General features: G+C 56.0%; 1 protein-coding gene across 5 annotated transcripts in view; it reads left to right on the top strand.

The window, feature by feature from the left end:
- The window catches only part of HIVEP3 (HIVEP zinc finger 3), a 528576-nt gene extending 501225 nt beyond the window's left edge, over positions 1 to 27351 (top strand). For 4 of the 5 annotated variants that reach the window (XM_055392917.2, XM_055392929.2, XM_055392939.2 and 1 more), the window contains 4 exons: positions 8792 to 8967; positions 15226 to 15312; positions 19973 to 20907; positions 22457 to 27351. In XM_055392917.2, the coding sequence (XP_055248892.1) occupies positions 8792 to 8967; positions 15226 to 15312; positions 19973 to 20907; positions 22457 to 23272 (2014 nt within the window). In that variant the 3' untranslated portion in view covers positions 23273 to 27351. The remainder of the gene's footprint in view (positions 1 to 8791; positions 8968 to 15225; positions 15313 to 19972; positions 20908 to 22456) is intronic. The other variant, XM_055392949.2, reaches the window with a different exon arrangement.
- Positions 27352 to 27588: the final 237 nt, after the last annotated feature.

The following is a 27588-nucleotide window of genomic DNA, read 5'->3' on the forward strand; positions in this document are numbered from 1 at the left end:
GTGCTGCTTACTGAGAGAGACGGGGACCCAGGAGCAGACACTGCAGGTAGAGAGACTTGGAAGGCTGGTTCTGGGCACGCAAGGTATGAGGTGCCTGAAAACCACCAGAGGTGATACTAAGGGGCAGTTAGATGTATAGCAAAGGCATCGGAACTCGAGAGAGAAGTGGCTGGGGGCCATCAGCACCCAGGTGGAGGGTCACCTGGGGAAGGTGTGTTGTGAGAAGAGTGCAGGTCGGAGGCTGGCAGGGGCCATGTCGGCATGGAAAAGGGTGGGCAAAAAAGGAGCTTGCAAAGGAGACACAAGCAGGAGGGAATGAGGTGCCTCCAGAAGGCCAGCAAGAGGGCGGACAGGATGAGGCAAATGGACTTTCGATGGAGCAAGCTGTGACCTTGGCAAGAACAGTTGGTCATCAGAGCCGGGCTGCAGCAGCTCAAAAGCATAGAGTGGGGAGGAGGTGTGGACAGCCCTCTCCAGATCCGGGCTGTGCAGGAAAGAGGGACAGCAGAGCTGGCCCGGGATTTGGGCCCAGGGAGGCTTGGGGCTGGTTGATTTGTGATGGGAAGAGAGCTGGGCTTGTGTCTGTGGTGGTGGAAGGGGCTAGGAGAGGGAGGCAGCGACACTGCTGGGAAGCTGTGGGAGAGGACAGTGGGTGGGGTGGGCTCTGGCACCGCAGGAGGAGCTGGACCCAGAGCCCGGCAGGTCTACCTCAGGCTTGGGGAGGTCCACACTGATAGACAGCTGCCATAGGCCTGTCCCTGGGCTGGACCCTCTGGGAACCTCAAAGCTGGACAAGCCTCGGTCTTGGCCTTCAACGAGCAGAGAAGCCACAGGTTCCAGGTCATTGAACCAGGACTGCCCTCTTTCAAGTCCTGGGTCCTCAGCGGCCGTCTTCCTCAAGCTCTCCGGGATGTCCAGCCATGGGCCCCTCCTCCTCTAAACCCTCTCCTCTTGGCTAAGCCACAGTTCTCTCCCAGTTTCCTGCTTCTCTGACCTTTCTCTTTTTGAGGGCAGGGTTTGGGGTGCCATTTGTTCTGCCCACCCTTGAATTTGGGTGCCACCCAGGTCTCTGCCGTCAGCACTACCCTCTTCTGTCTTGTGGGGTCATCCTCCTCCCAAATCTACATATCCCCTTCTGGGTCCCACTGATTTCTGACACAAGGACGTTTCTTCGTGTCTTCCTCATGGGCATCTCATACTCAATGCTTAAAGATTAGGGTCCTCCATCACTTCCCCCCAAGCTCAGGGGTGGTGCCACTAGAGCCAAGTTGAAACTTCTGGATCTTGGTTTCTCCTTTGTTCTGACCCCTGCCCCATCCAAATGGCCACTGAGGCCTGTGGAGCCTATGCCCAGAAGGCATCTCAAATTGCTGTTCTAGAACATGAGCCTGGGCCTGGATTCATTCTCTCCTCCTCCAGGCCATTCCCATGGCCAGGGAATATCCTCTCTTGGAGACTTTATATTTCTCTTTAAGGCTTTTATCAATCCCAAACTTAGCATGGTGTTCAAGGCCAATGGTGATCCAGCCTGCCTTTCCTCCAGCCTCATCTCCTCTCTGCAACCAAATACTCCAGGCTCTCAACACTCTGCCGTTGCTCCGGGGGGTGCCTACCCAAGTCCTCCCTTCTCTCCTGTCCTCCATCTCTTCTGTCCTCCCTTCTCTCCTGTGCTCCATCTCTCCTGTCCTCTATCTCCCCTGTCCTCCCTTCTCTCCTGTCCTCCATCTTCCCTGTCCTCCATCTCTCCTGTCCTCCATCTCCCCGTCCTTCATCTCTCTTGTCCTCCATCTCCCCTGTCTTCCATCTCTCCTGTCCTCCATCTCCCCTGTCCTCCATCTCCCCTGTCCTCCATCTCTCCTGTCCTCTATCTCCCCTGTCCTCCATCTCTCCTGTCCTCTATCTCCCCTGTCTTCCATCTCTCCTGTCCTCCATCTCCCCTGTCCTCTATCTCTCATGTCCTCCATCTCCCCTGTCTTCCATCTCCCCTGTCCTCCATCTCTCCTGTCCTCCATCTCCCCTGTCCTCCATTTCTCCTGTCCTCTATCTCCCCTGTCCTCCATCTCTCCTGTCCTCCATCTCCCCTGTCCTCCATCTCTCCTGTCCTCCATCTCCCCTGTCCTCCATCTCTCCTGTCCTCCCTTCTTTCCTGTCCTCTATTCTCTCCTGTCCTCCATCTCTCCTGTCCTCCCTTCGCTCCTGTCCTCCCTTCTCTCCCATCCTCCATCTCTTCTGTCCTCCATCTCTCCTGTCATCCCTGGCCTCACCCAACCCAGGCTCCTCCCTCGTGTTCCCCAGCAGGCTGCACTCCCTCCCTGATGTGACAAGGTGCTGCACGTGGTTGTGTACACCCCGCCCCAAGTCAAGGCACCAACCTTGAAGGCTCAGAGTCCTCTCTCTCTCTCCCCTTCCTATCTCTCTCTCTCCATTTGGAAAGACCGTGTACCATTTAAGCTTGATGTGGAGGAGGAAATGAAGGGGTCGGAGAGCAGCTGGGGCAGATGGACCCTGGCACCTGCTTCTAGGTCGGCTGGCACACAGGCCCAGTAGATGTCAGAGTGGCTGTGGGCCTGTGTGGGGATCAGCAGGGTGAAGGCTAGGCTGAAGGACACCATTAGGCTGAAGGACACACCATTGCAGGTGGTGGGGGAGGGGAGCAAGTGCCATGGACCCGACAAGCAAGGCCAGGTGGAGGCTAGTGTCCAGGAGGTGGCGGGGCTTCCAGTGCAAAGGGGAGACCAAGCTGTCCTCACTCTGTCTTCTCCTAGCTGGGAAAGGGAGCCCCATCTCAGCCATCTTCCCTGGCCACCAGGTCCCAGGGGCATGGAGGGACATGGGAATTAAGATCCAGGTGTGAGCAACTGGTTTTGGTCTTGGAGATCTGCTATGTGAGGGTGAGCCGCTGTCACATTGAGGCAGATGCCTCGTGCTTGGCCACAGAGTGCCCTTCCTAAGAGAACCGAGTCATTTCTGCGTACCACCGCCACGGCCTTCAGTTCCTCCTCTCAGACGCAAGGTGGCACGTGTCCTGGATCCCGTGGAAAGGTGGCCCCCACTGGGGACATGGCCAAAACTGGCTGGTCAGGGCAGCCACGGTGAAGAAGGGGCAGTTTTAGACTCCTTGGCGGCATCAGTTGGCCAAATCTGAGGTGACAAAAAAAACAGGGTCCACCTGTACTGGTGGACAGCAGTCCATGTGTGAGGTGAGGGTGAGTGTGCCAGGAGAGTGAGCGTGAGTGTGGTCTGAGTGTGCAAGTGAGTCTAAGTGTGTGGTATGTGTGCATGGGTGTGAGCGTGTGTGACTGTGAGCATGTTAGGGTGGGGGGTGCATGTCCGTGTGGTGGGGGGGTGTTGGTGTGTGGGTTTGATTGTGGGAGTATGCATCAGTGTGAGTGGGAGTGTGAGGATGTAAGTGTGACTGTGGGGGTGACTGTCAATGTGGGGGTGTGTGGGGGGTGTGATTGTGGGATTATGTGTATAAGTGTGTGGGGATGTGGAAGTGAGTCTGGGGGTGTGTGTGAATGGTTGTGAGGGTGGTGTGTGTATGTGTAAATATGGGGTATATGAATATTCAAGTGGAGACGCAAGTGTGGTGGGAGTGTGTAGGGGCGTGAGTGGGGGGTGTGTGAGGGTGTGGGGGGTGTGGGGTGAGTGATGTGAGTGTATGTATGTGTATGAAGGTGGGGACGTATGTGTGAGGGTGGGGTGTGGGGGAGGGTAGGGATGTGTGGGGAGGAGAGTCAGGGGTGTGTGAGGGTAGGGGTGTCAGCATAAGTGTGAGGATGGGGTGTGGAGTATGTGAGTGTGGGGTGTGAGTTTGGGGGGAGTGTGAGGGTGGGGGTGTGGGGTGTGAGCATGTGTGAGGGTGTGTGTGAGGGTGTGGGGTATGAGCATGTGTGTGGAGGGTGAGCATGTGAGGGTGAGCGTGTGAGTGTGGGGGTGTCAGCATGTGTGAATGTGAGGGTGTGGGGAGGTGTGAGCATGTGTGATGGTGAGGGTGTGTCAGTGGGGGGTGTGAGCATGTGTGAGTGTGAAGGTAAGTGTGAGTGGGGGTGTGAGCACGTGTGAGGGTGAGGGTGTGAGTGTATGGGTGTAAGTGTGAGTGTGAGGGTGAGTGGGGTGTGAGCATGTGTGAGGGTGAGGGTGTGTGTGAGGGTTTGTGTGAGGGTGTGTGGGGGTGTGAGCATGTGTGAGGGTGTGGGGTGAGGATGTGTGTGAGTGTGAGGGTGAGGGTGGGGGTGTGAGCATGTGTGAGGTCAGGGGTGTGTGAGGGCAGGGATGTGAAGTGTGAAGGTGAGTGTGAGGGTGGGGGTATGGAATGTGAGCATGAAGGTGAGTGTGAGGGCGGGGGTGTGGAATGTGAGCATGAAGGTGAGCGTGAGGGCGGGGGTGTGCAAAGGTGTGAGGGCAGGGTGTGGATGTGAAGGTGTGAGGGTGGGGGTGTGGAGTGTGTGAAGGTGAGTGTAAGGGCAGGGGTGTGTGAAAGTGTGAGGGCAGGGTGTGGAGTGAAGGTGAGGGTGGGGGTGTGGAGTGAGTGAGGGTGGGGGTGTGGAGTGTGTGAAGGTGAGTGTGAGGATGGGGTATGTGAGGGTGTGTGAGGATGAGTGTGAGGGTGGGGTGTGAGTCTGAGTGTGAACGTGAGGGCAGGGGTGTGAGTGTGAAGGTGAGTGAGGGTGGGGGTGTGGAGTGTGAGTGTGAAGGTCTGAGGGTGGGGTGTGTGTGAGGGTGTGTGTGAGGGTGGGGTGTGTGAGGGTGGGGTGTGAGTCTGAGGGTGAATGTGAGGGCAGGGGTGTGAGTGTGAAGGTGAGTGAGGGTGGGGGTGTGGAGTGTGTGAAGGTGAGGGTGGGGTGTGTGTGAGGGTGGGGTGTGAGGGCAAGGGTGTGAGTGTGAAGGTGAGGGTGGGCGTGTGGACTGTGTGAAGGTGAGTGTAAGGGCGGGGTGTGGAGTGTGAGGGTGAGTGAGTGTGGGGGTGTGGAGTGTGAAGGTGAGTGTGAGGGTGAGTGTGGGGGTGTATGTGAGGGTGTGTGAGGGTGGGGGGTGTGAGGGTGGAGTGTGAAGGTATGAGGGCAGGGGTGTGAGTGTGAAGGTGAGTGAGGGTGGGGATGTGGAGTGTGAGGGCAAGTGTGAGTGGGGGTGTGGAGTATGAAGGTGAGGGTAAGGGTGTGAGGGTGGGGTGTGAGTGTGAAGGTGTGAGGGCAAGGGTATGAGTGTGAAGGTAAGTGAGGGTGGGGGTGTGGAGTGTGAATGTGAAGAGTGTGAGGGCGGGGTGTGGAGTGTGAGAACGAGTGTGAGTGCGGGAGTGTGGAGTGTGAAGGTGAATGCAAGGGTGTGGGGTGCATGTGTGAGGGTGACCATGTGAGGGCAGGGGTGTGTGTGTGAGGGTGAGCATGAGGTTGGGGTGTGAGTGTGAATGTGTGACGACGGGTGTGAGGGTGAGGGTTGGGATGTGGATTGTGAATGTGAAGGTGAGTGGGAGGGTGGGGTGTAGTGTGAGAACGAGTGTGAGTGCAGGAGTGTGGAGTGTGAAGGTGAATGTGAGGGTGTAGGGTGCATGTGTGAGGGTGAGCATGTGAGGGTGGGGGTGTGTGAGGGTGAGCATGAGGGTGGGGTGTGTGAATGTGTGAGGACAGGGGTGTGAGTGTGAGGGTGGGGATGTGGAGTGTGTGAGGGTGGGGTGTAGAGTGTGAGAATGTGAGTGCGTGAGTGTGGAGTGTGAAAGTGAGTGTGAGGGTGTGGGGGTGTATATGTGAGGGTGAGCATGTGAGGGTGGGGGTGTGGAGTGTGAGTGAAGGTGACTGTGAGGGCAGGGTGTGGAGTGTGAGTGTGAGTGCAGGGGTGTGGAGTGTGAAGGTGTGTGAGGGTGGGATGTGTGTGTGAGTGCAGGGGTGTGAAGTGTGAGGGTGTGAGGGTGAGGGCAGGGGTGTGAGTGTGGAGGTGGGTGGGGGTGTGGAGTGTGAGTGTGAAGGTGAGTGTAAGGGCAGGGTGTGGAGTGTGAGGGTGTGAGTGCAGGGGTGTGGCATGTGAAGGTGTGAGGGTGAGTGTGGGGGTGTATGAGGGTGAGCATTGTGGGTGTGAGGTTGAGCATGTGAGGGTGTGAGGGTGAGTGTGGGGGTGTGAGCAGGTGTGAGGGTGAGAGTGTGGGGGTGTATGTGTGAGGTGAACATGAGGGTGAGCATGTAAGGGTGTGTGTGAGGGTGAGTGTGGGCGTGTGGGCAGGTGTGAGGGCGAATGTGTGGGGGTGTATGTGAGGGTGTGTGAGGGTGAGCGTGTTAGGGTGTGTGAGGGTGAGCGTGTGAGGGTGAACGTGTGAGGGTGAACGTGTGAGGGAGTGTGAGGGTGAGTGTGTGAGGGTGTATGTGAGGGTGAGGGTGTGAGGGTGTGAGGGTGTGAGGGTGTGAGGGTGAGTGTGTGAGGGTGTGTGTGAGGGTGAGCATGTGAGGGTGTGTGTGAGTGAGGTGAGTGAGGGTGAGCATGTGTGGGAGTGTGAGTGTGAGGGTGAGTGTGGGTGTGTGAGGATGAGCATGTGAGGGTGTGTGAGGGTGTGTGTGAGGGTATGTGTGAGGAGGGTGTGAGGGTGAGGATGGAGGGTGAGTGTGGGGGTGTGAGCGAGTGTGAGTGCAGAGGTGAGTGTGAAGGTGAGTGTGAGGATGTGTGGGATGTGAGCATGTGTGAGGGTGAGCATGTGAGGGTGAGTGTGAGTGTAGAGATGTGAGCATGTTTTAGTGTGAGAGTGAGCTTGTGAGGCTGTGAGCGTGTTAGGGTGTGTGAACGGGTGTAAGGGAGTGTGGGGGGTGTATGTGTGAGGGTGAGCATGTGAGGGTGAGTGTGTGTTAGGGTGAGTGTGTGAGGGTGTGTGGGGATGTGAGCACATTTTAGGTGAGTGAGGGTGTGTGTGAGGGTGAGTGTGCATGAGGGTGAGTGTGTGAGGGTGTGGGGGTGCAAGCAGGTATGAGGGGGAGTGTGAGTGTGGGGGTGTATGTGTGAGGGTGTGAGGGTGTGTGTGTGAGCGTGTGAGGGTGTGTGTGAGGGTGAAGGTGGGGGTGGGAGCAGGTGTAAGGGTGTGAGTGTGGGGGTGTATGTGTGAGGGTGTGTGAGGGTGAGGGTGAGTGTGGGGGTGTAAGCATGTGTGAGGGCAAGTGTGACTGCAGGGGTGTGGAGTGTGAAGGTGAGTGTGAGGGGGTGTGAGCATGTGTGTGAGGGTGAGCCTGTGAGGGTGAGTGTGAGGGTGAGTGTGGGGGTGTGGGCATGTGTGAGTGTGAGGGTGAGCGTGTGAGGGTGAGGGGTGTGAGCATGTTTTAGTATGAGGGTGAGCGTGTGAGGGTGTGTGTGTGAGGGTGAGCGTGTCAGGGTGAGTGTGTGGGTGTGAGCATGTTTTAGTATGAGGGTGAGCGTGTGAGGGTGAGTGTGTGTGAGGGTGAGCGTGTGAGGGTGAGTGTGTGGGTGTGAGCATGTGTGAGGGCGAGTGTGAGGGTGGGGGTGTGGTGGTGGTGGTTCTGTTGTTGCCAGCGGGCTCTCTCCCTCAAGTCCCCTCTTCCAAGTCCTTCCTTCCGAAGTCCTTTCAGCTGTAAGCTGACGGCCCCATTGGAGAAGGGTGGAGCCCCCCCGCCCCGACACGCTGTCCCTTGCTCACCTCCTCCCAGCCACCTCCTGCCCCTCTGTGCTGGAACCAGGCAGGGGCAGGTGGTGCGGCGTGAGTATGTGAGGGCAACTCTGGCTGGCGTTGGAAGGTGCGCTCCACAGGTTGAGAAGCCATGCCTCCTCCACGTGCCGTCCCAGTGGCCTCTCAGGCTTCACGAGTCAGAAGGCTCTTCTCCTGGAATTATGCCAGGGTCCCCTCTCCTGGCGCGCCCCCTGCCACCCTCCCCACCGCATCTGAGACTTGCACATGTATAGCATTAGACCAACAAGACAGCTTCATCGTGATCCTGTTGCGCATGTGGGACTCGTGGGTTTCCTTCTAAGTGGAAATAAGAGCATTCTGATTCGTGCTTCAGGCGCAGCTTCTGAAAGCTGGTGGCACTTCCAGATAGAACCCCAAGCGATGTGGCAGGTGGCTGGGACCGTGCATCCTGCAGAGCTTGCAGGCTGACGTGCAGGTGAGGGGGAGAGCTCAAGACTCCTCATTCCAAACTCTGAAGCCAGGGAAGCAATGGTGGTCCCTGTTCCTTCTCCTCCCGTGAATATCAAGGCGGCTTCCTGGCAGACTGGACAGGCTTTGGGGCAGGCAGGCTCAAAGCCTGGTTCTGGCCCCTTCTGGCTATGGGATCTTGGACAAGTCTCTCACTGTCTCTAAGTCTCGGGGTCTCACAGGCTCTCCATGGTGAGGTGGTTGTGCTTTGATTTGGGTAAAGTGCCTGGCAGAGTGAGCACTTGGTGAATGGCGGTTGCCCGAGCTGCTGCTGCTGTTTTATTATCATCATTCCCTCTCTGGGACTCTGGTGGCCCGCGGTGGCTGTTCTTTGTGGGCGAAGCTGTAGCTGGGCTGGCTGTGCCAAGGAGGCTGTCTGGCACCCTGCAGCTCCACATCCCCTCAGTGGGAAGCGCCAGTGTCTGCTGCTCTGGAGGAGGAAGAATAGTGCAGCCCCCCGTCTGAGGGGGAGGGGCGCAGGGGTCCGCAGTGGATCACCAGGGTGACTCAGTTCCTCCCACTCTCGTGGTCCTCTCTGGTTCCGTGGCCTCCATTCCTTGCGTCTGTAACGGGCTGGATGAAGCTAGGAAGCGCGTGCGTCTTCTGAGGTGGGAACCTGCCTCTTCTCCTTTTTTTTCCCTTTACCATGACGCCTGTTGCTCATAGGTACAAATCAAACGAAGAGTATGTATATGTGCGAGGCCGCGGCCGAGGGAAATATGTTTGTGAGGAGTGTGGAATTCGCTGCAAGAAGCCCAGCATGCTGAAGAAACACATCCGCACCCACACTGACGTCCGGCCCTATGTGTGCAAGCACTGTCACTTTGCTTTTAAAACCAAAGGTAAGAGAGAGTCAGCTGGGGCACTGCCCCTGCCCGCTGCAGGGAGCTCCCCTCTGGGAGTCCCAGCACAGAGTTCAGGCGCCCAGACCTCTTTGCAGGGGGCCTGGAGCAGCCCCATTTCCTGGGTTCCCACCCAGCTTGGTGCCCAGTGGCAGAGCAGCTGGCTCCAGACTGGCCTGTGGCTCCCCATGGCTGCCCCCAGCCATCCTCCTGGAACACACACACAGCCCCTGCACCTGTGGCCACCCGGCCCTGGCCTGCCCAGCCTGGTGCGGCACTCTTGCTCACTGTTCCTGGTTTTGCATCTTCTCTCATCTCCCCTCCCTTCTGCATGTCTCCTGAGCCGTTTATCCACTGATCTGAGGCACTCCAGCATCCATGCTCGTCACTGCCACTCTTGCATTTGGAAATCCATTCCACTCCCAGCTGCTTAACACACTCGCATGCTCACTTCTCATGCCAGAGCGCGCCGACCTCCACCCACCTCTCCACTCCCACCATGTCCCTGCTCCACCCAGCTTCTCTGCACCTCTCAGCACAGGGCCAGCCCCCCACTCCCAGACTGACAGCCCTGTCACCCCTGCCCCAGCCACACCCCACATCAGGGTCAGGATAGGCTCTGGCAGTCACTGGTGAAAGGAGGGGCCTGCTGTGAAAGGCATGCATCCCAGAGAGCTGTGATGGGTGATGGGCATGGCCTGGCCTGCCACAGCCACCCAGGCCAGGCTCCTGGTGCGGACAAAGGAGCTGAGTCCATGAGATTCTTGGATTGCACTCTCCTACTGCAGGATAGGCAGGGAAGGTCCTGGCAGCTTGCTCACTGCAGACTGAAGCGCCTTGGAGGGAGACCCAGGGCTCTCGGCACCCCGGTGTCTTCAGCCTCTTGAGCTTGATAGATTCCTGGGTCAGGGTTTGGACATCAGGGTCCTGTCTTCTCCTTTGAGCAAGTTGGGGGCTTCTGGGAGCCCCACGGTTTCTCAGGGGGTGAAACTCAAGGGCATCCTTCAGCTGTGCCACCTGTTGACCTTTCTTCTGTTGGCAAAGTTGCTCCCAGCAAGCGAGGCTGGGCAGCTGCTCTGGAGGGGGCCCAGCAGGGTCCTTACCCTTCTTCACTTCCTCCGTGCTCTTGCTGCTTGGCCCCTTCCGTTCTCTCTATACCAGGTCAGGGGCCAGTTTATCACATCCCCTGGGAGAGTGGCCTCTTCTCTGACTGTGTTCCCATTTCTGGTCTCCTGACCCCATTAACTGAACCCCTGCCCTCCTCTGTCCCCTCGCCATCATCTGCAAGTTGAGCTCAAATTTTCCTGTTAAGGTTTTGGTTTAAACAGAGGTGCCTGCCCTCCCACTGCCTTTCCCCCATCCTCTTCTCTCTTGGTGTCTCATAAACAATGTCCCAAAGGTTGCCCAGAGAGGGCACATTGGCCCAGGCCTCCCCACCCACCCCATGGGTGCTTCGAAGGTATCTTCCATCCCTGCAGCCCTGCCCAGCATGCGTCGCCCTGGACATGGGCTGTCCCTGACACGCCCTCCAACCGCACTTCCTCTGGCCTTCTGCAGCCAGTCGAGATTTTATGGAAGAGCAAGACGGGGATAACTGACTGACAATTCAATGGACGGTCTTCAACTCTAAAAGCGGAAAACTTATCACCCAAGTCCCCTTGAAGGTGAAGAAAGTGATCCCAGAAAACGGAATAACTGTTAATGCTGGAGCTGTAACTAGAACATGGGCCCCGAGCTCCAGGGCATCACCCCATCATCTTCCTTTCTGTGAGCAGTTAGTTCCCTCCCTTCCCTGGAGTGGGTGGCAAAAAAGCTGCACTTGGAGTGGCCTGTGTCCAGGGGACCACACTGCCCTCAGCCTGAGGAGCCCTGAGAGCTCCCAGCCCAGGGCCATGCAGAGCACACCTGTGCCCCACACGCAGCCTGGGCTGCCCATCGCCTCAGGAAACCATCACTCTGCCGCATGAGACTGGAAGTTTCCAGCCCAAGCAGTTTCCCGCAGGGGGCCCACTCAATTCCCTTTGGCTTGGGTCCCTAGGAGGAGCCCCTACTTTCTAGGAGATGCCTTCATTGGAAGCCACACTGAGCCTGTCTGCAGTCCCTTCCTAGGTCTCTCTGAGCCAGCACAGAGCCAGGGCCCTGGAGGGCTTTGGAGGGTCCAGAGTGCGTAATCTGAACAGAGGGGCTGTAGGCCCTCCCCATTTCCAGGGGTGTAGAGCATCCCCCGAGGTAAGGCTGCCCCTGCTGTCCTGAAGGCCAGGCCTGTGAGGCTGTGCTCTCAACCAGTGATCAAGCAGTGCCCTGAGCTCTTCCTCAGCTGTTCACAGGGGCTTCTAGAAGACTAGAACCTTCCAGAACCAATGCAGGGAGCAGATGGGAAATGGTGGAATCTGAAACTGTTTGACTAACAGAGGGAAGGCCAGGTTGGGATGGTGGCAATGGAAGCAGGGAAGTCTCCCTGTTAGCTCTCTCTGCAGTATGGGGGTGAAGGGAGAACAGGGCGCTGGAGCTCCTGTCTGTTTCTGGGGCCAGGTGTCTTTGTGGAGTGCTGGGCCCCGTCAGCCATCAGCTCAGACAACACAGACCCCTTGTCTCCGGGGCTGTGTGCCTCCCCATTGGGCCACCTCCAGGCCTGCCCCAGGCAGCCCTCCCGGCCCTACCACCCGGCTACACCAGGGCCTGGGGAGCCCCTCCTGCCTTCCTGTCTGTCTCTGTCTGCCGTGTGTGTCTCGTCTCTTGTGTCAGACGTCGTGGCAGCAGCTCAGGCCTCTGGAAACTGGCTAAGGAATGCGTCAGTAGGTGGGGCTGGGGAGGCCTGTGGGTGGCCCTGTGGTGGCTGGGGGTCCCATTTCCTCTTCTCAGATGGTTCCCAGAGGCCAGTGGATGGCTGTGCCCTGTCCAGGCCCTTGCACCGATCGCCTCAGGGGACGGAGATGGCCTCAGGTCTGCCAGCGGCAGGGGCAGGGACAGAGTGGTTGATCAAAGCCAAATGAGGCAGGCAGGGTTGTTGGTGGATGCCCTTTTATCGGAGGTTCCGCCTCTTCCCGACACCCATCACTTTACCTCTCACTTGCCTTTCCTCTTCATTCCAGGCCTGTCAGGCTTTGGTGGGGTCTGGGATGACTGTGAGAAGCTGTGGCTCTGCCTGACAAGCTGAGGCCCTGGCCCTCAACAGGGAAGTGGTGTTCAGGCTGTGCCTGCAGCCGTGTGCCCCATCTTCCCCTTTCACAGAGGAGGAGACAGGCCTGGAGAGGGGAAGTCACAGAGGGACCCGGACAGCACTCAGGGCTGCCCATCCAGTGTCCACTCCTGGACCCGCAAAGTCACCTCCGATCCTGACTCCTCCCTGCACCCCCGTGGCGGGGGCAGAGGAGAGGCAGGCCTTTGGGGGGCTCCCTGGTGCCTTCTCCTGAGAAAGGTAAAACCATTTCACCAAAAGCATCATCTTAGCATCTCTTCCTCCACACCCAGCATGGTGCGTGGCAGAGCCCCTGGGCTGCTCAATAGAGTGACTCGCATGGGGACACGGGTCTGTTCTCTGCCAGGCACACTCTGCTGCCACTCTACGTGTGTCACCTCAAGTCCTCCCGCATCCCCACGAGGTAGGTATTACTTCACAGTTGCAGAAACCAGGGCTCAGAAGGTTGAGGAACTTGCCCAAGAGCCCACAGCTAGCAAGTGGCAGAGCCCACAGTCAAACCCAAGGCTGCCAGGTTCCATCTAGGTTCCATTCTGCCTCCACATGGAGTGGGGAAAGCCCCCAGAGTCTTGAGACCTGGGTCTAGATGGAACTCGGCACCAACCAGCACTGTGACTGCGGGCCACTTGATTCACTGTGTTGGTTCAAGCAGCCCTGCCAGCATCCAAGACAGCCAGTGATCTTGTCTAATGGTGCCATCAGCACCTGGGCCCAGAGTTAGATCAGAAGCAAGGAGAACCTCAGCCTGGCGGGGGTTGAATTACATGGACTTTGAAGCTCCTTCCAACATTTTCCTCCTGCGATGACAAGGGCATTTCCCATACATGGCTATTGTACACCCATTGTGTGCCCAGCATCTAGCTTGGTTCATTAGAGACCTAAACCTTCCAGGCAGAACAGGTGCAACAAATGAGGTAATAGCCAGAATGAGCAGTGTCCACAGTGCTCTGTGGCCTGGGGTAGTCAGGGTAGGGTGGGCCTGGCTCCAGGACCTTAGGACAGTGGGTATCTCTGATCCGCGGAAGACCCCAGCTGCCTTTTCCCACCTCTTGATTGTCCTACTCTGGCTTTGCCTTCTCATGACAATGAGGGCAGAAGTCCACAAGTTTGGATAGGGACCTCTGAGGACCCTCTGGCTACAAGATGACTCTGGAAGTTATGGCTTTGCTCCCACTATGGCCAGGAGTAGGACATCCAGGTTTATTTCCAGTTGTAGGAGGAAAACCCAAATTGGGAAGGATAGAGTCATGAACTAGGACCAAGGTGAAGAAAGAGGAAAGGAAACAGCTCCCCTCCCATCCCTGCTGCCCTTGACTTGGACACCTCAGGGAATCCCAGCTTAAGTTTCCCCCATTAACCTCTTAGCAAAACCCTAAATATTTCTTCTAATTCTAGGAATGATTAAGAAGCATCCGTCGGTTCATCCATGGGCCCTCTCCCTGGTCACCTATCCATCCATCTCATCTAATTGTTTTCCTGTTCATTTATCTGCTCATCCTATCTGTTCCTACCATTCTCCCATTTGTCCTCCCACCCATCCAACTTCCCATTCTTTCATCCTTCTGTCTGTACTCTCATGCATGTAATAGTGCATGTATCCATTCATCCATCCAACCAGCCATTCTTCCATTCATCCACGTCTCTGTCCTCCCATCCAGCTCTCCATCATCTCATCTGTTTATTGACCCATTGTCCATCTACCCTTCCATTTGTTTTCATCTACTCACCTATCCTCCGTCTGCCTATTCATCTCCTTATCTGCTCATCTGGCGTTCCATCCTTCTGTCTATCCTCTTCCTGTTCTTCATTCTCTTCATATTTCCTTTATCCACTTTATCTATCCACGCACCACTCTGTTCATCCACTCCAGGAGGCTTAGCTCTTTCCATTCTTCTCTCCTCCATCCATCCATTCAAACTTACCAATTCATTAGACTAATGGGACAGAGCACCTGACTCAGGGAACTTATGACTTACGATGTTAATGACCATATGAAAATATAGCCATCCCCAGGGCAACAGTGAGCACATCACAGTTTGGGAGTAGCTGCTGGGCCCAAAGGAATATCCTGAGGCATCTGGCCTGTGTTCTTCTGGGGCAGGCTGGGATGCTCTGCCTGTCCTTCCTAGAACGCTCCTGTCCACAGAGCTGTGTGGCCTGTGAAATGTTGTGCACCTGTTGGGGAACTGAAGCTGTTGCTACTGTTCCCTGATTCCACAGAGCTGCTGCCTCCACTCTTCAGCTTGTGGGCTGGACCTACAACTTGGGGCAAAGTCAGCCTCCCCTCTGAGGGCTTTGTAGGCATGGAGCAGGACAGAGGCCTTGCCCAGGCCTTCCCTGAACCACCCTGGTCCTGTGTCTGCACTGTAGATTGGCCTGGGGAAACTGAAGGCCCAGAAGTGGGACTTCTCTATGGAAACCAAGCTTGGGCCCCCAGCCTTGTGGCTCCTGAGTCCCTGGCTAGTAGACTTCCCTACTCTCACCTTCTGCCCTCTCGCCATGCCTAATATTAAATTTGCCCTGGTTTCTCTACCTACACTTTAGAATTCTGCCCTGTGAGCTGCCCTAGAGGTGTCCTCAGCCAGAAGGGCATGCTCAGTCCTCACCCATCATGCCGGTCAATGGGAGCTTCCCACGTCGTCCCACACTTGAGATGGCCAATAGTCCTGCCTGATGAGTGTCACCAGCTACTAGGGCCAGACTTAAATCAGAAGCAAAAAAAAAAAAAAACCTATTGCACTTGAGTTGTCTTTTAATTTCTTTTTTGTTTGTTTTTTAACCAGCATCTCACTTCCTCATTATACTGTCTGTCCCCTCACAGCCCTCGCCCACCCCACCTAGCTCCTGTGCACTTCCCTGAGCAGCAGCTGTGGCTACACTTCTGGGCCTGAGCACTGGGGCAGAGGGATACCCCAGCTCCTGCCCAGCCCTGCAGCTGGCAGGGCCTTGACTGGCCTGAGAAACCATGGCCTGCCGGCCAGGTGCTACCTCCATGAGCCCTGGGTCCGCTCTGGCCTCCTGCCCCATAGCAGAGCCTAAGTATTCTCGTTTCTTTCTAGGAAATCTGACTAAGCACATGAAGTCGAAGGCCCACAGCAAAAAGTGCCAAGAGACAGGGGTGCTGGAGGAGCTGGAAGCCGAAGAAGGTAACAATTGCCAACCTTCTCTGTCCCCTTTCCCCTTGTCCGCTTTCCCTGTCCTCCTCCACCTTTCCTACTTGCCTTCCCTGCTTCCTTTCTGTCTGCTTTGCCCCATTCCCCCTCCTCCCCTCTCTCCCTCCCATAGCTTCACCTTCAGTTCTCCCAATTATCAGACAAAGGTTAAATTCCCTGAATGATCGAGCCACCTCCCCACATGCTGATAGGATATGCTGTGCAGCCCTAGCTATCATGCATTACCATCTGCCATGCAGGTGGAGCGCCTGGCACCCATGGGTGCTCAGTGAATGTTTACTGAATAAATGCACACAAGAGAACTTACAGCCAACGTTGATTGAGTGCCCACTATGTGTCAGGCAGGTTCTAAATGCATGCCCTGAATTATCCCAGCCAACCCCTCACTGTGGGACACATACTCTCTGAAGCTCCACACCCACACTCCTGCCTACACACTCTGGCATGGGCCTATAACATGGGCCTTTTGGAGCTAGGAGAGTTTCAAAAAAGCCCAAACCAGACCTGACAGCCGCTTGTCACCTCCCAGCCCCATCCCTGTACACACCCCAGCCATGGTGGTCAATCCCCAGGAGGCATCTTAGAGTCAGTCTCTGAGAAGACAGGGCAGAGGAGTCGAAGCCAGTGGGTCTGGCTGAGCACTGCCCAGCCTCAGCAGTCAAGCAGGTGGCCAGAGGGGCTTTGGTGGTGGACGGCAGTCCCTCCAACAGAAGGAGGCTGGAGCCATCTCGCCAGCACCAAGCAAAGCAGGAAGCATACTGAGTCCCTGAAATCAGCCCCAGGACTTAGAGTGTGACAGAGAGGAGTGTGTATGCACGCACTGTGTGTCTTGTTCTGTTTTTGTTTTTCCAATTTGGGGATGTATTTGTGGTCTTACAAAAAAGAGTTAAGTCATATTTCCTTTTAGGTGGAATAAGTCATTTTTATAGAGCAGAACACAGTGAACTTGGGGCTGTTCCCCCCCAAAGCTAGAATGGGGTTCACTATGCTTGTCAAGGATACACTGGGCCATATGCACATGTTGTCTCATTGAGTCCTCAAAACAGGTGGCAGAAACTTGTGTCATGCATGTTAAGTCAGGGAAGTCAAAGCTCAGACAGGTAAAAATAGCCCAAGGTCACACAAAAACCCTGGCTGCATGCCACTCCACTGCCTGGTGGGCTGGACCAGGGGAGGCTGAACCTAAGCCAGAGCCCTCCCCTGAGGTCCCTGCCCCGCCCCAGCCTCATTTTCCCAGTGGAGCGAACGAGGATGCTCAGAGCCACTTTTTTGAGGACGAAATCCATGCATTCATTCCAGAAGTAATTACTGGGCACAGTCTCTGTGCCTGGCTCTGTTCTGGGTGCTGGAGGTTCCGCAGTAAATAAAACAGCTCCTGCCCTCAGGCAGTCGGCATGGCAGGGGAGCTGGGCAAGGAACGATGGTGGAGTAGAGCAGGGGCCCTGCCTGTGAGGCCAAAGAGAAAGCAGAAGAGCCAAGTGAGGGCTGGGGCCCGTGGCGAGGGCCGCTGTGCTAGACAGGGCGGTGTGAGCAGAGAACCCACCCGGAGGAACCGGGGTCAGGAGCCACGTGGGGTCAGGGAGGAGCTCTCCTGCAGAGGGAGCAGCAGGTGTGGGGTCCCCGGGGGCCACCGCGCTTGGCCCGCGTGCTGGAGCCCGCTGGGCGCGGGGGCAGCAGGTTCAGAGAGAGCTAGAGCCTGAGGGCTGAAGGGCACGGGGCGGGGGGCCCTGGAGCGGAGGAGAAAGGCAGGGCGTCCTCTGGCCTGTGCCCTGGGCGCGGGGAGGCCGGGTGTGCTCAGGAGGTGGAAAAGCGGCGGGATTCTGGGTAGGTTCCGGAGGGAGAGCCCACAGGCTCAGCTGACCCCATATGGGGCAGAAGGGAGGGGGAAGGACGAAAAGGAGCCATGGAGGACTCCAAGGATTACGGCCCAAGAGACTGAAGGATGGAGTTTCCACTTCCCGCGACGAGACAGATGCCGGGGGGAGCGGCAGGAGTTCGTGTCTGTGGGACGCGAGGTGGCGCGTGGGAGAACTGCCTGGAAGCAGCGAGGCGCCCCGGCCCTGCCCATGGTGCTGGCCAGGCGGGGCGCCAGCGCCACCGTGTGGCCTCTCCCAGCGGCGCCCGCCGCGCGCTCAAGCTCTCTCATTTGTGGAGCGTTGGCCTGGATCCCAGCAGGGGCGGGGCCGCTCCAGCAAGGGCCCTGGGAAGGGGCCGCCCAGCCAGGGGCATTCCCCAGCGCCCTGCAGAAACGCAGATGTGGAGGGCCCGGCCAGCCCCGAGCTGGGCAGGGGACTCTTGGCTTCCAGCATTCATGCGCTGAGTGCCCAGGACGGGCCATTACCCCCACTGGGTCTCAACTTCCACATTAGTAAAGAGGATCTTTAGGAGCTCTCCCTGCTGGACATCAGGAGACGCTGGTCCTGACTCTCCTTCACTCCTAACACTACCCCTGTGACCTTCATCTGCAAAATGCTGACAATCCCACCCCAGCTACCTGCCTGCTGAGATTGGGGGGACAGGGTATCATGGGATGACAGGAGCTGAAGTTTATTGGGTACTTACTGTGTGCCAGACCCTCACAGTCCTCTGAACAGCTTCCTAGAGTGCTTTTATTGCTACCCAGTTTACAGATGAGGAAACCAGACACACAGAAAGTAAAGTATCCAACGTCACACAGCAAGGAAGTGGTAGTGCTGAGATTCAAACCCGACCATTCCCTGCTTCTTAGTGCAGCACATCATTTTTAAACTGTCAGCGTAATAATGCAAGGGCTGTAAACCTTAGTTCTGACTCAGCCACCAGCTCTCACTGGGTCATCTGTGCCTGGATTTTACTGTATGTAAATGAGGGGCAGGGCCAGGTGAACGGGTGATGAATTAGGCCCCTCCCAAAGTCCTAGGCAAGGGAGGTAAATGCCTGGGGCATAACTACAAGGTTCACCCCCATCCCCAGCCCTGCTCTCATCCTAATCCTTCATTCCTCCTCTGGTCTCATCACCCTGCCTCTAGCCTCAGGGGCCTCCTTTTGCCTGCCAGCCCCAGCTCCACCCCATAGCTTTTGACCTACATCCGGCTGAATGCCCACTTTTGTCCACTTTGGACATCTGACTGCTGCATATTGAGTGACTTGGAAGTGCTAGTTCCGGGCTTTCTGGCCCCGGGGCAGCTGGGCATGGTGGAGAGCCAAAGCCTAGCTGCCCCAGCGGCCTGAGTCAGTTTCTGTGCCAGCCCTCCTGGTCAGGTGGGTGCAGTACTGATATGTGTGAGTGATGGGGCTGGCTGGCCGGCTCAACCCACCTGTCAGCAACCTCACTCTGCAGACCAGAAACAGGTTCCAATGGTCTAGTGATGGGCCAGCGAACAGGCCACATGTTAGCGGAGCTCTCCCCAGCGTCCGGATTGCTGTCCATTTCAGAGATGCCCAAACTAGACTCCTGACATGTTAGAGGTGACCCGACTGGTTGGGGCCATCCCAGAGGAATCAGACCAGGAGGCTAGTATTCCGGAGCCCTAACCCCTACTTTTAGACTCTATTCAATAACTCTGTCATCATTCTTGTAGTCTGTTTAAGGAGTGCAAGCGACCTAAATGTCCAACAATATCTGAAACAAGTATCACAATTTTGTTTTTTGTTTACTCTTGTGAACAATTGCTTCCAAGTCACTCCACATGCAGCAGTCAGATGTCCAAAGTGGACAAAAGTGGGCATTCAGCCACATGTAGGTCGAAAACTATGGGGTGGAGCTGGGGCTGGCAGGCAATGGGAGGGCCCCGAGGCTAGAGGCAGCCTGGACTTCAAAAGGGCAGTGGCTCCTCAGGTAAGAGCGTGGCTGGGATGGGGACCTGCTCTGCAGCCTGAGGCTAGCTTAGCCAAGCCGCCCACAGAGGCCAGAGTCCGCCACCTGCCAGATGCCATTGTGCCAGCCACCGGGAGCCTGGTCACCATGGCAGATGTGTGTTTACACTGACCACGGATGGCTCTGTGCTGCTGGACCAGCCAGTGTGACTGCCCTGTCCTGGAATAACAGATTTCATCATTAATGTATTAATATGGTAGCTATAATTATTTTTAAGCCCTCAATATGTTCCAGGCCTTCATTTTACTCCTCCTAGAAAACCTGGTGAGGTGAGACCATCACATTCATTCGACAAAGGGGGAGACCAAGCAGAGCAAGGTGGTAAGTTGCCCATGGTGAAGCCAGCACTGAGATGCTAGTGAAACAAACAAACAAACAAAGACTGTCTTCTTTGCTATGGCTCAATCCCAGCCCTACTGCTGTCTTCCATGGGCAAGTTACTTACTTTCTCTTACCTCAGTTTCCTCATCTGTAACATGAGGATGAGAACAGTACCAGCTCCACAGGAGTCTCTGAGGTCTAAATGAATAAATATACCTAAAGCTCTCAGAACTGAACATTGCACATTCTAGGCATAAGGGAATTATTGTTCACTATTATTTACAAAGCGCTCCCATATCTGTTACGTTTCTTGGTTGTCCCAACAATCTTGTGCCCTTGAGATGGCTATTTTGCCCAGTCAGCAGGCAAGGAAACTGGGGCTCAGAGAGGAGCAGCCGTGTGGGCAGTGGGGCCAAGGCCCAACTGTGACCTTGGGTCTTCTGTGTTTGCCCTCAGGAACCAGTGACGACCTGTTCCAGGACTTGGAAGGACGAGAGGGTTCAGAGGCTGTGGAGGAGCACCAGTTTTCGGACCTGGAGGACTCGGACTCAGACTCAGACCTGGACGAAGACGAGGATGAGGATGAGGAGGAGAGCCAGGATGAGCTGTCCAGACCATCCTCAGAGGCGCCCCCGCCTGGCCCACCACATGCACTGCGGGCAGACTCCTCACCCATCCTGGGCCCTCAGCCCCCAGATGCCCCCGCCTCTGGCACGGAGGCTACACGAGGCAGCTCGGTCTTGGAAGCTGAGCGCCTGACAGCCAGCAGCTGCTCCATGTCCAGCCAGAGCATGCCGGGCCTCCCCCGGCTGGGACCGGCCCCTCTGGGCTCTGTGGAGAAAGACACAGGCTCAGCCTTGAGCTACAAGCCTGTGTCCCCAAGAAGACAGTGGTCCCCAAGCAAAGAAGCAGGCAGCCGTCCACCACTAGCCCGCAAACACTCGCTAACCAAAAACGACTCATCTCCCCAGCGATGCTCCCCGGCCCGAGAACCACAGGCCTCAGCCCCAAGCCCACCTGGCCTGCACGTGGACCCAGGAAGGGGCATGGGCCGTCTCCCTTGTGGGTCTCCAAGACTTCAGCTGTCTCCTCTCACCCTCTGCCCCCTGGGAAGAGAACTGGCCCCTCGAGCACATGTGCTCTCCAAACTCGAGGGTACCACCGACCCAGGCCTCCCCAGATACTCGCCCACCAGGAGATGGTCTCCAGGTCAGGCCGAGTCACCACCACGGTCAGCGCTGCCAGGGAAGTGGGCCTTGGCTGGGCCGGGCAGCCCCTCAGCGGGGGAGCATGGCCCAGGCTTGGGGCTGGCCCCGCGGGTTCTCTTCCCGCCCACACCTCTACCTCACAAGCTCCTCAGCAGAAGCCCAGAGACCTGCGCCTCCCCGTGGGTGAGTTCCTGCCCCTGGTGGCTGGGCCGCTTCTCGCCTGTGGGTGCAGGGGTTGCAAGTTCACACCCTCCTGGGTATCACACCTGGAACTAAACAGCTCTGCCAGCTCAGTAGTTATTAATAATTTAGCAAACATTTATTAGGCACCTACTGTGCCATGCACCATGCTGGCTGCCCTAAATCAGCTGGCTTATTAAACTTTATTTTAGCCTCAGAAGCACAGAGCATGGACTCTGGAGTTCATGGGAAATGGGTTCTACCACGTATTAGTCCATTCTTGTATTGCTATAAACAAATTCCTGAGACTGGGTAATTTATAATGAAAAGAGGTTGAATAGGCTCACAGTTCTTCAGGCTGTACAGGAAGCGTGGTGCCAGCATCTGCTCGGCTTCTGGGGAGGCCTCAAGCAGCTTTTACTCATGGCAGAAGGCAAAGCGGGAACAGGCATCTCACATGGCAGAGTGGAAGCAAGAGAGAGAGTTGGGGGAAAGGTGCCACATGCTCAAAATGCCAGATCTCATGAGAACTCCCTATCTGGAGGACAGTATCAGGCCCTGAGGGATCCATCCCCGTGACCCAAACACCTCCCACCAGCCCCACCTCTAACACTGGGGTTTACAATTCAACACAAGATTTGGGCGGGGACAAACATCCAGACGATATCATATCACTTGCAAGGGGTGTGGCCTTGGATGAGGTTGTAAATACTCGTGCAATTCCCCCTCCCCCACCCCATCCCCATCTGCCTGTGTTCTTTGAGCAGATGGCAGAACTTAACCAAAACCATCACCATCTCCAATATCACTGTCACCAGTGCCCTCAGAGACGCCACAACCAGTATCATCCTTGTCAACCATCAGCACTATCCCCATGGCCAGCACCATCACTGTCACCATTGCACCAACACACCACTGCTGCCACCCCATCAGCACAGTCACCATCCCTGTCCCCTCAGCTGCCATGACCCCTCCACTGATAGCACCATCACTGTCAGCTGACCACCTTCCGACACCTTCTCTGTCCCCGTGTTGCCATGACCCAGCCCTGTCACTCCTGGAGGAACACTGATCTAGGAATCTTTCCTTGATTTTTAATTTTGGGTTCACGTTCAAATTCCTGGAGGTGGCAGAAGGGCAAAGAGCCTCAGGTGGGAACTCATGTCCAAGACTGAAGCTGGGTGAAGACCATTTTAGGAACAGGAGAGGCAGCAGACCCACATAGAGGCCAGGCTCATGGGTGACAACAGGGCCCCATGTCGCTCAAGTATCCCCTCCTTTGAAGACAGATATGCTGGCTAAAGGCATGGAGACCATGGGCCCTGAGAATACTCATGGTCACTGTCGAGCTGGAGATGGCCCATTCCAGAGATGGCAGCTGGCTCAGCATCTGCGGGCAGGGAGTCAGGAACTTGGTTCTGGGCTCAGCTCAGCCGGGACCCTGGACTCGCTCTGTGATCTTGGGCGAGTCCCCCTCCCACTTCCAGGCCTCGGCTCCCCATGTGCCCAGCATGTAACCTTCACCTTACCTTGTCTTGTTTTCTGACCCCAGCAGAAGGCCGAGTCCCGAAGTCCCTCCTGCTCACCCGGCCCTGCTCATCCTCTCTCCTCCCGACCCTTCTCCGCCCTCCATGACTTCCACGGCCACATCCCGGCCCGGACAGAGGAGAATATCTTCAGCCACCTGCCTCTGCACTCCCAGCACTTGAACCGTGCCCCATGTCCCTTGATTCCCATCGGTGGGATCCAGATGGTGCAGGCCCGGCCAGGAGCCCACCCCACCCTGCTGCCAGGGCCCACCGCAGCCTGGGTCAGTGGCTTCTCCGGGGGTGGCAGCGACCTGACAGGGGCCCGGGAGGCCCAGGAGCGAGGCCGCTGGAGTCCCACTGAGAGCTCGTCAGCCTCCGTGTCACCCGTGGCTAAGGTCTCCAAATTCACACTCTCCTCAGAGCTGGAGGGCAGGGACTACCCCAAGGAGAGGGAGAGGACCGGCGGAGGCCCGGGCAGGCCTCCTGACTGGACACCCCATGGGACCGGGGCCCCTGCAGAGCCCACACCCACGCACAGCCCCTGCACCCCGCCCGACACCTTGCCCCGGCCGCCCCAGGGACGCCGGGCAGCGCAGTCCTGGAGCCCCCTCTTGGAGTCCCCGCGTGCACCGGCCAACCCCGAGCCTTCTGCCACCCCGCCGCTGGACCGCAGCAGCTCTGTGGGCTGCCTGGCAGAGGCCTCTGCCCGCTTCCCAGCGCGGAGGAGGAACCTCTCTGGGGAACCCAGGACCAGGCAGGACTCCCCCAAGCCCTCAGGAAGTGGGGAGCCCAGGGCACCTCCACATCAGCCTGAGGACAGGGGCCCCCCCAACGCTTAGCCTCTCTCCAACTGCTTCAGCATCTGGCTTCCAGTGTCCAGCAACAGACGTTTCCAGCCGCTTTCCTCGAATCATCCCGCTTCCTCAGCCCCATCTGTCCCTCCGTCCAGGAGCTCTCACGGCCCCATCTGTTGTACCTTCCCATGTATGCAGTTACCTGTGCCTTTTTCTACACCTCTTGTTGCTTAAAAAGAAACAAAACAAATCACATACGTACATTTAAAAAAAAACAACAACCCACGAGGAGTCTGAGGCTGTGAATAGTTTATGCTTTTGGGGAAAGGCTGATGGTGAAGCCTCCTGACCCTCCCCGCTGCGGTTGGCAGCCACCCACCCCAGAAGCAGGCAGAGGGGAAGGGGTACACTGAGGGAGAAAGGAAAAGGAAACTTCAAACAATATAGAATTAAATGTAAAAGGAAGCACTCCTGTGTACAGATGCGATCAAGGTTCCTGTTTTTTGCCACTTTACCCCCCTGCCCAGCTCGTAGCCACCCCTCTCTGCCAGCAGAAAGGCCAGTGTCCCCAGGCAGAGGGGCACAAACACAGGCAGGTGACCCCCACCCAGGCCCCAGCAGGCAGGCCCAGAAAAAATAATCTTTTCCTTTTTTTTTTTTTTTTTTTGCAAGAAAATAAAATGATACTTTTCCTAGGATTTCAACACAAAATAATAGGTGCAGGTAGAAGGAGGAGGGCTGGCTCCCCAAGGGCTCCTGGATACTCTGGTAGTCTGAGTCATAGGCCCATCCTGGCACTCCACAGGTGGGCAGGCCACCCCACCCACGCACCCCCACTCCCGACACCTCCCTTCTGCACCCCACCCTGGCCCCCTGGGCTGGGGAAGGAGCCCTGACTGTCCATCCCTGGCTCCCAAGCCCCTGACCGAGGCCTCACTCTCCTGTTGCCTCCTCTGTTCTAAAACCACCCACAAAGGCAGAAGTGGCAGGGCCCGAGCCCTAGGGGCCGTTCCTGAGACTGGGTTTTGGGTTTTGTTTCATCTTGGTCCCTGGGGTACAAGGGAGCCTACTCCCCTCATGGCTGGGTTTTTCCAGTGCTCCACAGCAGAGGTTTGCAGGGAACTGTTTCAGGACCACTTTGCCACAGGACTGTTTCCCCCCATCCCTGCCCCTGTCTCCACTACCCCAAGGAAATACCCACAACTGTGGCTGGTGGATATGGCCTGGGCCTGTTTGCTGTCTTACAACTCTTTTTTAAAAAGAGAGACGATGGTGTTTGATACTTCGCCCAGCCACCACAGATTCTTTTGACCTAGAGGATTTTTGAATTGTCCTAACTCATTGGAATTCTCCAAAGCAATCAGTGTGAGCCAGTGCCTCTTCCTTACCCACATCTCTACCTTCAAGAAGCTGCCCTGCATTTCCTGGGGCAAAACTCTACTTTGTAAGAAAAATAATAGGACCAGAAATTTAAATCCCAAATTGAACTATGGAACTTGAACTCTAGCGTGTTTGCCCCAACTGGGAGAGGTGAGCTTTTTCCCAGTGTTTTGGAACTGATTTTCTTTACTTTCTACAAGGGAGGGCAGCACAGGGACTACGGTTGAGGCCCATGAAGGCTGGGTTTGATGCCGCCCTATACAGAGCAAGGACCTCTCTGGCTAATCCCCAGTCCTCAGCCATGTTGTGTGAATCACGTGCCTGCCCCAGGGCTCTTGAGCTGCTTGGGTATAGGACACAGTAGGTGGGGAGGGTTAAGACCCTTCTGTGAGTTCCCTGTGCGGGGCTGTACTTGCCTCTTCCAATTCGTGGCCTTTCCCTGCTTGGTCCCTACTAGACAGACAAACCAGCCACAGTCTAGCCTGCAGCCAGACCACCTTGTTCATTCATTCTCCTTTGCCTCACTCAGAGCTAAGACAAAAATGAGACAGAAGGCAGGGCCTCCCTGGGAGTCCACTGTGCTCCAGGGTTCTGGGGAATCAGGGTTAGCCAGCAGCTCCTGGCTGCTTCCCTCAGAGACTAGGGTTCTCATCCTCCCCAAGAGAAGCAGCAAGCCCAGCCTGGACCACACTGTCCATATTGCTGGACAGTGGCCTGACAGAAAGTGACTCCTCCAAGTCCCAGGAGGCCAGGGCTTTTCTCATCCTTGCCTTTCAGCCCTAACCCATGGGACTGCCCACGGATTGGAGACTTCAAGGGCTGAGGTCTGGGAGCTGCATAAAGGGCATTGCTTCAGCCCAGGTTAGAAATCTGCCTGGGCAAGCTCTTCTTGCCCCAGACCTACAAAGTAGCAGACCGGGGGCTCTGGTGGACTAGCCCCTGACATTGGTGGGGGGCCCCACACCACTCCACCCCACCCTGCCTTCCAGCTCTCCTGGGCATTTTTCTCCCTGTACTCAAACAGCCTACCCACCCAAGGTTTCCTCCCTGGGCAGCCTAGCAATGAACAGTGCAGCCGGCAGGGCAGAGGTCCGGCAGTCATCGGGCCCGTCAGGCTCAGGCAGAGAAGCCACAGGGGCCAGGAGTCACTGGAGACTATTTCTAAATGATGGGGGGAAATGCACAAATAGAATCTCACCAAAGGGCTGCCTCCACATTGATGCCGTGCCCAGAGGGACAGAACCAATGCCACCAGCCTGGGTATATGTCACTGGGCACAGCTCTAACCCCCTCCTCCGGACTCTAGTCCCGCTCCTCTGCGCACAGAGCCCCCAGCACACAGGTACACCTTCATGATTTGGAGAAAGACGCTCGCCCCATGCACGCCCTCCTCTGGGCCTTCTGCCCTGTTCCCAGTCACTTCCAAGCTTCCTGTTTGCCTGTGATGTTATTGTGCCTGTTGAGGGAAGCAGCAGAGGAGGCAGTGGCTGACTTGGCACAGATGCCTGCTACATGCTCTGTTGAAATGCGCGGGGTGGCCATTCCTCGGTACAGACTAGTCCTGGTCCTTGGGTGTGGGCAGTGGGGGAGGAACCAACTGGTCGAGGTTTCAGAGCCAAACCTTGCCTTTGGTTGGTGAGTCCTTGCCCCCCAGGCCTGCGCTCCACGATGCCTTTCACCCTTGGCAATCTCAGGGCCATCCTGGGTAGTAACCCCACTCCTCTCTGCTCCCGCCCGTACCTATGGCTCTCACTCTGGGCTCAACCCCTGCAACCCTCCAGGAGCCCGACAGCAGCCAGCTGCCTGCACTGTCGCCTCCGTAAGCTCCAACTTCCAGGCCCAGAAGTCCCTCTGCTTCCCTCTGTTGGAAAAAGCCTAAAAAAATTAGCTTCCAGATTCCTCTAGCCCCTGCTCCATTCCCACCCAGTCCTTCTGAAGAGGAATGAGCAATACGTCTGAGCTGGATTTCTCTCTAGTCCTTTCTCCAGACAAATCCTTCTTAAAGCAAAAGTCCTGGCTGAGCACCTGTCCTTGGGGACCGATCTGCCGTGTGACCAGGGGAAGAAAGTTCCCGAAAGCCTGTTCTACCAATTCTGCTTCTGTGTTGTGAATCCAGTCTGCTTTCCATTAGAAAACCGCTTTGGCACTTATGGTCACTTTAATAAATCTAGTATGTAAAAAAAGAAAGAAAGAAAAGAAACAGAAAAAAGAAACGTGCAGGCAAATGTAAAATACAATGCTCTCTGTAAGATAAATATTTGCCTTTTTTTCTAAAAGGTGTATGTATTCTGTATGTGAAATTGTCTGTAGAAAGTTTCTATGTTCTTAAATGGCAATACATTCCAAAAATTGTACTGTAGATATGTACAGCAACCGCACTGGGATGGGGTAGTTTTGCCTGTAATTTTATTTAAACTCCAGTTTCCACACTTGCATCTTGCAATGTTGGTATGGTATATATCAGTGCAAAAGAAAAAACAAAAAAAAACAAGAAAAAAAAACAAAAATCCATGCAGGTCTAAAGCACAGAGTCTGACGTACAAAAGGAAAAATGCTCAGTATTGATGTGTGTGACCTTTGTTGTAAATTACATCTGTACTGTGAATGAGAAGTTTTTACAAGTATAATAATTGCCTTTATTACAGCTCTGGCTGAGTGTTCAGCCTGAGGATATTTTTTAAAAAAAAAAAGAATTAGCATGTTGGAATAAATTTGAAAATCCCAACATAGCCCTGCTTGCCTGGCTCATGGTTTTTCTAGAGGGTTCCACAATGTCAGAGTTGGAAGGATACTTGGCATCCCAAGTGCTCATTTTGCTTCAGAGCAGTCAGGCCAAGAGAGCGGAGGTGACTAGGCTGCAGTCACACAGCCCAGGACTCTCTTGCAGACCCTGGAAAGGCCTCGCGAGGAAGCACCAGATATAGCACCATGTGGTTTGGGGCCTGTATTTGTTCCCTAGTCTGCTGTGACAAATCACCACA

Source organism: Gorilla gorilla, chromosome 1 (assembly GCF_029281585.2).
Source record: "Gorilla gorilla gorilla isolate KB3781 chromosome 1, NHGRI_mGorGor1-v2.1_pri, whole genome shotgun sequence".
NCBI lineage: Eukaryota > Metazoa > Chordata > Mammalia > Primates > Hominidae > Gorilla > Gorilla gorilla.